The sequence below is a fragment of the Entelurus aequoreus genome, linkage group LG10, assembly GCF_033978785.1.
Source record: "Entelurus aequoreus isolate RoL-2023_Sb linkage group LG10, RoL_Eaeq_v1.1, whole genome shotgun sequence".
Classification (NCBI taxonomy): Eukaryota; Metazoa; Chordata; class Actinopteri; order Syngnathiformes; family Syngnathidae; genus Entelurus; species Entelurus aequoreus.
Window position 1 is genome coordinate 28,693,722 of NC_084740.1, and position 15,701 is coordinate 28,709,422.

General features: G+C 39.8%; 1 protein-coding gene across 3 annotated transcripts; it reads left to right on the plus strand.

Moving 5' to 3' along the window:
- Window position 1: 1 nt before the first annotated feature.
- LOC133658441 (RNA-binding protein 7-like) lies at window positions 2-13,819 on the plus strand. 3 transcript variants are annotated; one of them, XM_062060495.1, is made up of 5 exons: window positions 2-241; window positions 469-631; window positions 6,971-7,037; window positions 7,123-7,201; window positions 13,135-13,819. In XM_062060495.1, exons 1-5 carry the CDS (start codon window positions 149-151, stop codon window positions 13,420-13,422), a joined length of 690 nt encoding a protein of 229 aa, XP_061916479.1. In that variant the 5' UTR covers window positions 2-148; the 3' UTR covers window positions 13,423-13,819. The 3 variants fall into 3 exon arrangements, with proteins under 3 accessions (XP_061916479.1, XP_061916481.1, XP_061916478.1); XM_062060497.1 differs by having other exon boundaries at window positions 13,138-13,819; XM_062060494.1 differs by having other exon boundaries at window positions 6-241; window positions 13,117-13,819.
- The last annotated feature ends 1,882 nt before the right edge of the window (window positions 13,820-15,701 follow it).

Sequence of the window (15,701 nt, forward strand, 5' to 3'; positions counted from 1 at the left end):
GCCCTTGTTTCGTCTGAATTGAAAGCATTACGACGCGTAGCCATGACGTCACGGGCCTAGCCAGGGTTTTTTTTTTATCAGAGTAAAGCTCGTGCGAGCATCGCCGTGGAAAACAAATCTGCTGGACGTGACAAAAAAAAAGACAAAAATGGGGATCGAAGAGGAAGCTGATCGAACGCTTTTTATCAGGAACTTGGATGCACGGGTGACAGAGGAGCTTTTATTCGAACTGTTCTTGCAGGTAATGTTGTCTTTCGGGCTAGCATAGCACGGCAGTAGCAAGTGCTAACTCTTAGCAACACTGGACAGCGTAAATAAACGCAATCAAACGTAACAGTAGAATTATTCTCCAATCATGCAGATAACATTTAGTGGCAACATGTGTATTTGTGTAAGCTAACGAGCGGTATACATGCATAATACATGCATAATACATGCGTACAGCCTTTAACCAGCTTCTCTCAGCAGGCAGGACCTCTGATCAGAACAAAGATCCCTAAAGACACGGATGGCAAGCAGAAGACTTTCGGTTTCGCTGTGTACAAAGACGAAGTGTCGGTGCCCTACGGCATGCAGCTGCTTGACGGCTCGTCGTTGTTCGGAAGAACCATACATGTGCAGTTCCGCTCAGGTAAGGCTTACAAACTACAGAATGTGTTGTAGATGTGACGTCTTTAGGCTGCTCTTTTGGGCCATTAAACACATCACCTTGTTTTTTTTCCCAATTGCTTGTACACGTTTGTTGAATTCGGTAACAGTGTGAACGTATTAGGACAGTAGGCAGGTGCGACTTATTAAGATGCTAATTAAGGAGCAGGACTTTCTCTCTCAGCTGTGCTTTCAACGCATCACAATGACAGACCACGGCAGTATGCAACTCTTCTCCACTCACTGACAGTACAGGATGCATTAGCGTTCAACTAGCAGCCTTACGCCCCGTTTAAGGTTATCCAGGGTAAATCCCACTTAACCTTATCCGTGTCCACACACAACGCCACCGTTTAAGACCCCCTACGTCAGGGGTCGGCAACCCAAAATGTTGAAAGAGCCATATTGGACCAAAAATACAAAAACAAATCTGTCTGGAGCCGCAAAAAATTAAAAGCCATGTCACATACAGATAGTGTACGTGTCATGAGATATACATTGAATTAAGAGGACTTAAAGGAAACTAAATGAGCTCAAATATAGCTACAAATGAGGCATAATGATGCAATATGTACATATAGCTAGCCTAAATAGCATGTTAGCATCGGTTAGCTTGCAGTCATGCAGTGACCAAATATGTCTGATTAGCACTCCACACAAGTCAATAACATCAACAAAACTCACCTTTCATGCACAACCTTAAAAGTTTGGTGGACAAAATGAGACAGAAAAAGAAGTGGCATAAAACACGTCCTAGAAAGTCGGAGAAAGTTATACATGGAAACAAATTACGGTGAGTTTAAGGACCGCCAAAATTAGTAGGACAAAACGGCTCTCGCCAAATACTCGAATCAGTGAAGCATGTTTAATATAAACAGTGTGATTTATAACAATTAGGGAGGTTTGTGTCATGTTTGTCCTCCTACAGAAACCATATTAAAACAAAAAATATATTTTTTTCCCCTCATCTTTTTCCATTTTTCATACATTTTTGAAAAAGCTCCAGAGAGCCACTAGGGCGGCGCTAAAGAGCCGCATGCGGCTCTAGAGCCGCGGGTTGCCGACCCCTGCCCTACGTCCACCACATGCGCGGAAAATGCGCACGTCATAGTCACCTCCAGTGTTGCTTTGTGTGCAAGTTCTTAAATGTACCTTATCTGAACAATATCCAGTGTTGTGGTATTTCAATTAACTAGAATCCAGTGTGCTGTGGGGCCCTATTGTAGTGAATCACACCTGAGCCATCAAAAATTATTTAAATCTTTATTAGACACGTAAACAACATGATAAAGAACATTTTACATCAATCAATCTAGGGATCTAGATATATGGTCAAGACACTCCTCACTCTTTTGCCTTCACCTTCATTGTCCATTCATTTTTTGGTGACTTTATAAACTCTGGACCTAGACGTTGAGTCCGTGACATACATGGAGGACAATAACTGATACAGTCTGCTTTGCCAGTCCAAAAGCATTCGCCGTTTTCCGTAGTCTTCCCTCGACGGCCAGGTAATACAAAGAACACGCTACCTTTTTTATCACATCCACGGGAGCCCGCATTCTCGTTGACTCTCCTTCGACAAATTGACAAAGTTTTTCAGGAAGTAGAATCACAGCTGACCAGGACAATGGAAAGTTACCTTGCCATCTGAGAAGTGTTGTATCCCAAATAGCTGCAATAACTTTCTCTTAAGGTATTCATGTGTGATTTCCACAAGCGCCTGTACGTAGTAGAAGAAGGAGAAACACGGGCATGTCTGGATGACTCGCCTCCATATTTCCAGTGGTTAGCTCCAAGTTACAAAACCGCTTTATTATGAAGCTGGCTGTGGCGCGTTCTTTCTGACGTTACTTCCTGTGTGTGGCACGGTCTTTCTGGCGTCACTTCCTCTCCGAACTCAGTGTGTAAACGATCAATGAGTCCATACAAAGCTAAGAAATACACGGCGCACTTACCCGTGTAAAAATTTGTCCAAGGAGGGGGACCTTAAACAATGGTTTAGTGTGGCTGAAAAGGGACTTAGGCTAAATAATTATTCGTTTAAGGGGTTAAACGACTTAGTGTAGACATAGCCTAAGCAGTAGGGCTGCACGATTTTGAGAAAAATTGTAATCGCAAATTTTCTCTGCAAAATTGTGATTCGATTTGCGATTTTCTAATTTTATTCATAAAAATGCATTATTAAACTGCGAAAAATAACGACTGAAGGAATACATGTTACTTTTAAACTGTAAACATATTATTTTAAGGTGCCACAGAACAATTTACAATAATTTACTTTCATAAATATTTGGCTTTCTGCCGACAGACGCAGGGCTTTTGTCTACACCAGGGGTGCCAAACTCATTTTAGCTCAGGGGCCGCATGGAAGAAATTCTGTGCACACGCGGGCGGACTATTAAAATCATGGCATTAAAACTAAAAAATAAAGACCACTTCAGATTGTTTTCTTTGTCTTACTTTGGCCAAAAATAGAACAAACACATTCTGAAAATTTTACAATATAAATGTTGAAAAACTACCGGCAGTGTTAACATTTAGATCTATGAAGGAAAGAAGAAAGTGAATGAATGTTTATAACTGAATACATTTACATATGCATAAAAATTAGTTTTCTTTTGTATTTCTTATGATTTAAGTAACGTTTATGACAACCTTTTTCCAAAACACAATATAGACTGTGAAATATAACAGGATAATGCGTACATTCATCATTTGTTTTCAAAACGCTTACAACAAAGTGGCACCCCACAATTTTACTGTGGGACCCCATTTTTATGACTTGATGGGGTCTCTGGGACCCCATTTTGAAAATTCCTAGCGCCAACACTGAAAGAGTATTGGTGCGTGCAAAACAGCAGCAGGCGGCTGTGGCCTGCGGGCCGGTTCTAATACTAATCATATATCATCCTGGGGGCCATAGATAATTCATTCCGGCCCGCGGGCCTTGACTTTGACACCGCTGATCTACAAAGATACAAAGAATTACTATTGCGACATCCAGTGGACACATTTAGAACAGCTGTTTCTTTCATTCAAAAATTTCAGGTTGATTTTTATACTTAACAAACTCATCCTGCGGGCCGGATAAAACCTGTTCGCGGGCCTGATCCAGCCCTCGGGCCGTACGTTTGTCACGTTTGCTCTTAAACTGAATAAATAATCTATAAAGACTATATTGTTTATAATGTAATCATAGTATATGATTATTTTAGTAATGAAGCAACTAACTATTTAAAAGGATATACACTTTTATTTCTCACTACTGTATAATTGTTTACTATTGGACTGTAATCAGAAGCTACATAACTTTATCCTAAATAAACAATAAAATGGGACTCATTTCTGTAAGCAAAAATTTAACTGAAATAAATATTGAAAATCTAAGAGTGCCTTTTTTTTCCAGTTGAAAAAACTAGTTCGGACGTTGTCTTTTTGTTTATTGCCATCACGTGATCACAGCATTCTCGTTTGTTCGTCCATGTTGATTGGCTAATAATGCACATTTGATTTTAAGCCCGACATTTTTGTCGTCATATTTTTATCTTTCTATTTTGTGTTACTTTGCAGCGACTATGGAGACTGCACGTGCCTCCTGTGTTTGTAAAGCTAGCGCCCTGCTCTCCACCCACCGGCAAGACAAATATTGTGAATGACAGAAAAGAGGGGTCACTGTGTTCAGTTAAATAAACGCACTTAGGTGCTTAGAGCGATGCAAAGAGTGAGACCTCTTTCTCCCTGTTTGAAGCGAGAGACAAACAAACGCATGGCTCAGAAATTCTGATTGGCGATTATGCCTGTCACTCGTATGCCGGTGACGGCGGAGAGAGAAAACAAAAATAACCTCAGTCTCTTAGGGTTACGTAATAGCCCTAATTAACACTTTGATGTCGATTAATCGTGCAGCCCTACCAAGCAGTAATTTCAGTAATTAAATTTCCATGCATTAAATCTGATTTCTCAAATTTGGTTCAAAATAAGCATGCTACAACAAAACACCTTAATCTGATCGTGTTTGGCTTTTGAAAAAACGGACAAACACACCTCGATTATGCGATTGAAAACTTTTGCAATTCGTTTGATTACGCGCCTACCATACAACAATATGCTGACAGTCCCTCACGATTTAACCGAACGCTGGATTGTTGCTATGGATACATCCCTCTCGGAAAGTCTTATCACAATGTAATTCATATTTTGCTTAAATACAAGGTTGTACTAAAACTAATAAAAAATTGCCATAACTTCCACAGTATGTAAAACTAGGGATAGGGTGTTGGTTGATATATTGATGAACAAAGTGGTGAACTTGATAGTTTGCCTCTAAGAAGTAAAGGGGTACAACCATCTGTCAGGAGAGCATAAGTACCGTCTGCCCACAGAGTAGTGTCCTTTCACCTTTGCTCTTTTCTCTCTTTTTACAAAGGAATTGACACTTCCAAAAACAATTTTAAACTGAAGCCTTAGTTGGCTTGCTTAATAAATTGGACCCTACTGTTGAGGCCTGATATCTTGCCCGCACTAAGGCTCTTGAAGGCCAGTTAATAATGAATGTGTCGAAAACAATGGACTTTGTTTGCTTTCCACAAAAAGTGACAATCAAACCAGTTTCACCTGATGGCCAGCTTGTTGTAACTGTGGAGAAATGTTAATATCTTATAACATTCTTTGATAGTCATCTGAGCTTCTCTGAAAACAGATTTTATCTTCAACAAATGTTCACAGCGACCTAGTCTTCTAAGAAGATTAAGCTGTTTCGGTGTCGATGCTGCAGATGTGAGAGCCTATGTATTGTGCACATACAGAAACTCAAAAAATTTAAATATTGTGCAAAGGTTTGTTTAGTCCAGCAATTAGATTTGCAAGGTGAAACTAATATATGACATGGGCTGATAACATGCAACTCAAGATATTTCAAGCCTTCTTTTGATATACTTTTAATAATTACGGTTTCCAGCCTATAAAAAAATTTCTCAAAAATGTGGATTATCAAAAACTTTACACATTGATCATCAACATTTTAACAAATACAAGCTTGACATATTTCACTTTGTATGCAGTGAGTTTATATAACATATTAGTTTTGCATTTGAACTTGAATTGCAATAAAATCAATAGTGTTTACACACTATTCCATTTTTATTTTTACCTGTAGAGTATTTTGACATTTCATCTGATCCGTAATTAACCACCTTGTACTTCAACTCAGGGTTCATAACCTTTCTGACCTCGGGGCCCAACTTTTCCACTACAGAGGAACCCGGGGCCTATTCAAATATTAATTCTGAAGTCGTACGCTTACTCTTGATTTCAATTGCTTTCAATAATATGTGTGTATATACACTATATTGCCAAAAGTATTTGGCCACCCATCCAAATGATCAGAATCAGGTGTCCTAATCACTTGGCCCGGCCACAGGTGTATACAATCAAACACTTAGGCATGGAGACCTTTTCTACAAACATTTGTGAAAGAATGGGCTCAGTGATTTCCAGCGTGGAACTGTCATAGGATGCCACCTGTGTAACAAATCCAGTCGTGAAATTTCCTCGCTCCTAAATATTCCAAAGTCAATTGTCTGCTTTATTATAAGAAAATGGAAGAGTTTGGGAACAACAGTAACTCAGCCACGAAGTAATAGGCCACGTAAACTGACAGAGTGGGGTCAACGGATATTGAAGCGCATAGTGCAAAGAGGTCACCGACTTTCTGCACAGTCAGTTGCTACAGAGCTCCAAACTTCATGTGACCTTCCAATTAGGAATTAGTAATGGGATGACACTTCAAGTTCATATGTGAGTCAAGGCAGGTGGCCAAATACTTTTGGCAATATAGTGTATGTGTGTGTGCGTTTCTTAAATCTTTCAATAAAAATTGAAGTGCTAATGAAAGTATAGCTTCCCCACTTTAGTCATAATTTTTGCGCTTAAGTAACTGACTTTAGCTCCCGACTTCTTTTTTTGTTTGATATTGTCAATACTGCAACAAGTGGTGGAGAAGTGTATTACAACTGAGTACCACAGCTGATAAAACAGAGGGCGCTTGCGGCCCAACAGTGGGCCAGGGCCCCTTACGGTTAAGAAACACTGCTTTAACTTTACAGGTGAGTGTAGTAATGTGATACATGGTGAATCATAAAAGTCATTACTGCTACCTAGTGTACAATTGGTGGTACAGCGTTTATTCAGGTGGACAATGAAAACAAGTGTGGCCTCTATTTGAGGAAATAGTGATACAAGTATGGATCTGCAATAGAATATGAAGTACAGGATGATCGTAGTTATTAATACAATTCTATATATTTTTGTCCCTTCTCAGGTAGCAGTCATAGCAATAGTACGGGAAATTCAAGTCCGACAAGCACCCCAAATCCCCACGGCTTGAGGTGAGACCATCTTTTTATAGGGTCCCAGTCCCACCTTTTGTGTGTGTCCAAGGTAAAACGTATTTGGCTGTATTTGCTCTTCCAGGATGCCACCCCAGTTCACCTGTCCAGCCTCCATGCAAAGGTCCTTTTCGTCTCCTGACAATCTGCTGAAGCATGCCATGGTAACAACCCCTTTGTCCCATATATAGTATTTTTAAACAATTCTAATGTAATGGAAGTGTTTTAGCCAAAATCTAGCCTTGATGCTGGAATTGACAGTTTAAAAGTGCTTTAAGTAAGCCCTGTCTCTATAGCTTTATTGCCAATGAGCTGTGTCTGACATGGTGTGTGGCTCAAAGAAGTGTTGCGCACTTTATCCATGTGTTTACATGTACACTGTAACTGCTGCGCTTGTCCAACATAATACATGCTTTATATCACAACACAAGCACACTATTTTTTTTTTAATGCATTCTAACTCGTAAATGTTAGCAAGAGTCAGCTAACAATGGAGCTAATGTGATTCGATCTAGTGCACCTATAAAGAGCTCTAAAAACCTCCACCGTTTTCTGTACATGCTGTAAGTATATACAAACCCCGTTTCCATATGAGTTGGGAAATTGTGTTAGATGTAAATATAAACGGAATACAATGATTTGCAAATCATTTTCAACCCATATTCAGTTGAATCTGCTACAAAGACAACATATTTGATGTTCAAACTGATAAACATTTTTTGTTTTGCAAATAATCATTAACTTTAGAATTTGATGCCAGCAACACGTGACAAAGAAGTTGGGAAAGGTGGCAATAAATACTGATAAAGTTGAGGAATGCTCATCAAGCACTTATTTGGAACATCCCACAGGTGAACAGGCAAATTGGGAACAGGTGGGTGCCATGATTGGGTATAAAAGTAGATTCCATGAAATGCTCAGTCATTCACAAACACGGATGGGGCGAGGGTCACCACTTTGTCAACAAATGCGTGAGCAAATTGTTGAACAGTTTAAGAAAAACCTTTCTCAACCAGCTATTGCAAGGAATTTAGGGATTTCACCATCTACGGTCCGTAATATCATCAAAGGGTTCAGAGAATCTGGAGAAATCACTGCACGTAAGCAGCTAAGCCGTGACATTCGATCCCTCAGGCTGTACTGCATCAACAAGCGACATCAGTGTGTAAAGGATATCACCACATGGGCTCAGGAACACTTCAGAAACCCACTGTCAGTAACTACAGTTGGTCGCTACATCTGTAAGTGCAAGTTAAAACTCTCCTATGCAAGGCGAAAACCGTTTATCAACAACACTCAGATACGCCGTCGGCTTCGCTGGGCCTGAGCTCATCTAAGATGGACTGATACAAAGTGGAAAAGTGTTCTGTGTGTCTGACGAGTCCACATTTCAAATTGTTTTTGGAAACTGTGGACGTTGTGTCCTCCGGACCAAAGAGGAAAAGAACCATCCGGATTGTTATAGGCGCAAAGTTGAAAAGCCAGCATCTGTGATGGTATGGGGGTGTATTAGTGCCCAAGACATGGGTAACTTACACATCTGTGAAAGCGCCATTAATGCTGAAAGGTACATACAGGTTTTGGAGCAACATATGTTGCCATTCAAGCAACGTTACCATGGACGCCCCTGCTTATTTCAGCAAGACAATGCCAAGCCACGTGTTACATCAACGTGGCTTCATAGTAAAAGAGTGCGGGTACTAGACTGGCCTGCCCGTAGTCCAGACCTGTCTCCCATTTGAAAATGTGTGGCGCATTATGAAGCTTAAAATACCACAACTGAGACCCCCGGACTGTTGAACAACTTAAGCTGTACATCAAGCAAGATTGGGAAATAATTCCACCTGAGAAGCTTAAAAAATGTGTCTCCTCAGTTCCCAAACGTTTACTGAGTATTGTTAAAAGGAAAGGCCATGTAACACAGTGGTGAACATACCCTTTCCCAACTACTTTGGCACGTGTTGCAGCCATGAAATTTTAGGTTAATTATTATTTGCAAAAAGAGCATATAGTTTATGAGTTTGAACATCAAATATCTTGTCTTTGTAGTGCCTTCAATTGAATATGGGTTGAAAAGGATTTGCAAATCATTGTATTCCGTTTATATTTACATTTAACACAATTTCCCAACTCATATGGAAACAGGGTTTGTAGTAATGTAGCAAGCGGCGCATTCATAATATATAATATTTACATAGTTTGCTCATTCTAAGCATAGCGGCATATTAATTTCACAGACTCATCACAACGTGCGCTGTTTCCTTCCTTCTGTTTTCTTTCCTTCTGTTTTCCTTCCTCATTATTAACAACTGCAACATGAGTGCCATCGACGACTACTTTGGGACAAATGATGATTCAGAACCTTATAATTTTGAGCCTGAATATATGGAGGATAAGCTACAGGTTTTAGAAGCTGATTTATAAGCAGATCCACCAAGTAGCACTATTTCTAAATGCTAAACACAAACTACAGACATAATAAATAATCTCTTACTTTACAATGTCTGCTTTCACTGGGATGACTATTAATGTGATGTTTATTACCCCTATTTACCCCTTTGGATGAAGAATTCATCATAATCCCCAAGCAGGTATTGGAAAAAAATGGTCGCAAACGAGCGTCTTTTCGGGTCTTTTTTGCAATCTGCGGGAGTAAAACGGATGTCAAAGTTGACCAACTTATCGGTTTATGGCCACATCCTTTTAATATCCAGGTGAGAGGTGTGATTTATAATCCAAAATTACCTTTCACCAACTCAAAGGCGATGCAGCAGCTCACCGGCTCAGTATGTCAATAGCTGCATAAGCTAGTTAACTCTGTGATCACGGCGCCGCTAAAAGTAGTTCCTCTTCTTCTGCGTTACTGCTAATAATAACGAAATCGCTAATACTGTACTTGGTTAATTTTCAGGTCACGACAGGTACATATAGTATTGTTGACACTTTGTGTGGATGTTTTTATAGTTTTCTCTTTTTAATGGTGCAATAGATTACTCTCATTAGCTTCATTGTTAGCCACCTCGTACTTGCCATATATTACAAAGTAGAATGCATAAAAAGTGTTTGTTTCACATAAAAAATGTGCATCATAGACAAAATGTAAAAAACAATACCATTACCATAACTATGTGAGCTCCAGTGCTAACATTAGTCACATTTTAACATCAATTTAATGCTAGGTTAGCCTATTTGCTGAAAAACAAAATGATCAAACCTACAGCTCCTATCCCCCCTCTGTAGCTGACTGACGCATAGTTGACAGAGCTCAATGCTTTATTTTAGGATTTGTGGTGAAGCCTGTTTTATATTTTTCCACACTGCAAAAGTTTGTCTAGCTAGGAGTAATAGTGTGCGACATGGACAAAAATGTATATCTCGTAATAGGTCATTTTTAGGGCTGTCAAATATACCAAGTTATTGCTTGTGATTAATCACACAATTTATTTTGGTTGCACCTGCTCCTTTATCTTAACCACTGTTAAAGACCTGAAAACAGTCACAGGTTGTTATACAGTCAGTGATCAGGTCAATGCATACGTCAGTGCAAAGATGAGTGAGGAGACTGACGGGTGTTAGGTTTTGCTTCAAAATACACCCCAATGTTTTTGAGGCAGCGGTAACTAAGAAAGCTACCGGGAGAGACAAGTGGTAGAAAATGGATGGATGTATATAAAAAGAAGGCAGATTTTGCTTATGTTTTATTTTTATTTATAAAGCTTATATTTTATATACAAAACAGACAAGACAATAAAAAAAAACAACTAAAGTTTTGTTAGTACCAGCCCTTCTTTTCGGTTGACGACTGACTATTTTTTAATCCAAACAAAGGTGTTCACCTTTTTTCTTATCCTCTTCGGATGTTGTTGGTTTAGCTTCCATTGTGGTCTGTCTTTGGAATGGTGTTGACATCCTTGCTCTTGCTGTAGTTCTTTCAAATGACGTAAAAATGCTACCGCAAAGTAGCATTGTTGCTGCAGTTACATCAGCTGCAGCCTAGACGTACATTTATGATAGGAACCACAGACATTTTTAGGTTGAAGCAATTAAAAGATGCAATTAAGGCAAGCATATGAGCGCCTTTTTTTGTTTTGTTTTTTTAACCCTTATTTACCCTGGAAAGTCCCATTTAAATTGTTCTCAAAAGTGGAGCAAGCAAGTGATGAAGACAAACTCTAAAGACACATTAACCTTTAAAGCATGGATGTCAAACTCTGGCACGCGGGCCAAATTTGGCACGCGGGCCAAATTTGGCCCGCCGTGTAGTTTCACTTGGCCCTTGAGGCGATATCAAATTAACACTAGAGCTGGCCCGCTGATTATATTCAGCGGCGGTGCCGCGGTAACACTGCATTCACCGCTAATTCTCATACTTGCAACCCTCCCGGGAGACTCAAATTTCGGTGCCCCTCCCAAAAATCGTCACGTCCGCTTTTCACCCAGTCCAGCGAATGCTGGCCCAGTCACATAATATGTGTGGCTTCAGCACACACACACACACACACACACGTGAATGCAAAGCATACTTGGCCAACAGCGATACAGGTTACACTGACGGTGCTCGTATAAATAACTTTAACACTGTTAGAAATATGCGCCACACTGTGAACCCACACCAAACAAGAATGACTAACACATTTCGGGAGAACATCCGCACCGTAACACAACATAAACACAACAAAACAAATACCCAGAATCCCATGCAGCCCTAACTCTTCTGGGCTGCAATATACACCCCCGCCGCACAACCCCGCCCACCTCAACCGACGCACGGAGGGAGGGAGGAAGAGTTAGTGCTGCAAGGGGTTCTGGGTATTTGTTCTGTTGTGTTACGGTGTGGATGTTCTCCCGAAATGTGTTTGTCATTCTTGTTTGGTGTGGGTTCACAGTGTGGCGCATATTTGTAACAGTGTTAAAGTTTTTTATATGGTCATCCTCAGTGTGACCTGTATGACTGTTGACCAAGTATGCATTGCATTCACTTGTGTGTGCATGCTAAAGTCGCACATATTTTGTGATCGGGCCGGCACGTTGTTGAAATGGATGAAAAGCAGACGTGACGACAGCTCGTGGAGGACGATAAACGCAGTGCCTTTAAAGCACGCCCCCAAGACTGTGGTCCGGGTGGCCTACAAGATATAATGACTGATGAACAACTTCGTTCGATAATGAAAGATGCCTCAACTCAAAGCCTGAGCCCCGACATTAATGAACTAGCATCCAAGAAAAGATGGCAGGTATCTGGCTTGGGCACATCAGATTAGATCAGTGTGTTGCAAACTGAGCAGTTTAAAGTCCTGAATGGTTGGTTTATTCATTATCTTATTTTCTAATTTATTAGCCTGAAAAAAGCTAATGTTGATATTTACCTCAGAAGGCTGCAAATAGAAAAGAGGCATTACATTTTTATTTAAATTGTATTTGATATGCCATTGATATTTTTTAATTATTATTATTAGAAATTCTGATTTTGCATGTCACTATAAAGGTATATAAGCCTTGCTTGTTCAATATTCAATGCAAAACTTGTTTGGGTCCCTATTAAAAGGTTAATTTTTTCACCCTAGGCCCGCGGCTTTGTTCAGTTTTAAGTTTTGGCCCACTCTGTATTTGAGTTTGACACCCCTGCTTTAAAGAGTCTATTTTATATTATAACAAGGGTATCTGTGGCGTCTTAAAAAGTCGAAAATCCAATCATTTGAAATAAAGGCCTTTTAAAATGTCTTTAAAGTTTATCAGAATCTCATAAAACGTCTTAAATATGACAATGAAAGGTCTTAACATTTTAATAACATTAGGGCGGTTCAGGACCAAAGTCATAAGGGGCAGTGTTTGTAAACATTGTGGTGAAAGTGAACTGAACGATGATGAAAAAGTATTGATACTTGGTACAAGTCCGAGTGAAAATATGCTAAAATGCCACAAACACCTGCACAGCTGTATGGGGATCAACTAGTCCTTTTCTTTGTTCACTATGGTCTTTAAAAAGTATTAAATGTGACTTGTTGAAACCTGCAGAAAACCTGAATCGGGGATCTTTTTGAATAACTAATTTCTATAAAATGTATTTTTCCGTTCTAAGATGAACATGATGTGTCAGCAGCCGGACGGCCTCTCTTCCAAGCAGAGGCACCCGCCTGCAGGGGGCGGAGGCAACTTTAGGCAGCACGACGGCAACCCCAGCCGGCCCTACCCATCCCAGACCGACAGCTGCAGGAGAAACCAGCGCTACCCGGACGACTCGGGCCACCATCAGCAGCACAGGAACAACTACCAGCACCAGCACCAGAATGCCTGGGGGGGCGGCAACCGTCAGGGCGGCAACAGGCATTACGACGACAGGGGCGGTAACCGTGATTACCAAGATAGCAGGTGGAGACGGTACTGATGCAAAGAAATCATCCCGAAAAAAGGACTTCTTTATGTGATCACTTGGACATTTTCTAGCATACTCAGGTTGTTTTCTACATGACCCCAGAAGGGTTAGCATCTTAACATTTTTTTTTTTGCTTTACTTTTACAGTGTTTTTAAATTTATACTTAATCAGGCCAAGGACAATAATGTTAGACAAAAAAGAGCCTTTTGGTCTGCTTTTATATCAGCTATTTAATTGGTGCGCAGAGTAGCTACGTAATGTTCAGGTATAAAAAAAATAAAATAATAATGTATATCTACCAGCACCACTTTTTTCCTCTAAATATCTTTAATTTTTTAAATCTTGGTTTTGTAAGACCATTTTGGAATGTTTTAACTGACCATTATGATTATAAAAGATCTTTTGACTTAACGCTTGCATCCTGTTTCATCACGGCGCAAACCATTGTGGGGACGCGTGCGCCACATGTCCTCGTGTGCACCTATAAATGTCCCGCTGTGTAACTAATACGCTTGTGCTGCGGGTTAGGAAGTAATCTACAGGTGGCGCCACGCATATCCATTCAATGAAGTCCAATTACCACGGTAACATAATAGCCGCCGCCACATGATCAGCTCCTACATGTGACCTTTCTATTTAGGATGTTTTCAAGGCTTGACGCGGATTTGTCACCCACTCTGTTCACGTCCACGCGTTGCAATTATGTGGAGGTGTTTCTTGTTACCCAAACATGGCCGCAGTTAAGACCCCCCCCCCCCCCCCCCCCCCTGTGCACCACCTTCCTATTCCGGGACAATCCTCCCAGAATAGGAATGACTTTGATCCGCATTTCATGTTGCTCTCATTCCCTCAGCATCCCTGCCCAGGTGTCTCCGTGACAAAGTGATGATCCAAACCCGTAGCGTCTAACACTATGAGGTCATAAACTGGACCCTTCCAGGAAAGCTCAAATCCATCCTGTAAAGCTGCATTTACACTAACCATGTTTATTTATGATATTAACATTTCCTCTTTGTGTTTTCAGAATTGTACCCAAGCCGGATCCAGTGCTTAATCAGTTCTATCCTTTGCAGGGTGTCAGGAGGAAGGCTCTCCCGCTTTATTGTTATTATTATCATTATTATGACAAGTGTGCATGTGGTGGCATTACTCCTTTAATTGCTTGATCTGCTTGGCGTCTCCTGCTGCTCTGGAGCAGCCGTGCAGATAAGACCGCCTGCTTGTTTCGGTAGCTGCTGGATCCACTTCCATGCACACCACAGCCCTACCCTCAATGACCCGAACACACGACCTGCCCCAAAACTCCCACTGCACACGCACACACGACCAAAATCTGATGAAAATACATTTACCATTTAATCTTAAATAGTTTGATGCTGATGAAATTAGTCTTAGTCTCAATTTGCAGTGGATATCATGAGATTGTTGCAGGCGTACAACTTTTTGCAGTGTACAGTTCCTGACTGAACCCCTTTTGTTGACTTGCAGTACAGTAATGAGATCATAGACAGTACTTGTTCATTTCACTTCAGCAATCAGTATAATATGAATGAAAAAATTGTTTAATGTAATTGTTCGGGAGTTGTGTACGAGCCCCCCCCCCCCACACACACACACACACACAAACTTCTCAAAAACATGTTTGTTTTTCAAAAAAAGAAAAACATCAAGCTATGGGACAAAATCAGTGGTATAATTGGTAGACTATGCAGCTATGTCATTAAAAATAAATTCACTTAAAAGTGAATATATATATATATATATATTTTAAAATCCTGTATAATTTTACATGTTATTTAATCAATACACATTATGATCGAAAATAGCATTTATTTTACTATATTTTAATGGGACAAAGACAGTGATTCATATGTGGGAAATGCACTGCTAAGCCATTGCAATAAGTATTGTATAATCATTTAACATACATTTTTAATATTTAACAGTACAAAAAATAACCACATTTATTTTACTCAATCTGTATTATAATTTTTAAATTAATTTATAGATTAGACAAAAACAGTTTTAACGGAAAAATACACTGCTAGACCATTGAAATATAAAATACCTTTAAAACGTACGTAAAAAAGCATGGTAAGATCATTTAGATGTTTCATATCGAATTAATACCAAAAAAATATATTGATAGCATTTATTTATTTTACTAGTATATTAATCACTTTTAACATCCACAAGATATGGGGTCAAAACAATAGCATGCGTTTATGATACTTGCTTAGTTAATTTATAGATGGGCCAAAAATAAAGTATAGATTAAATAAAAAAATTA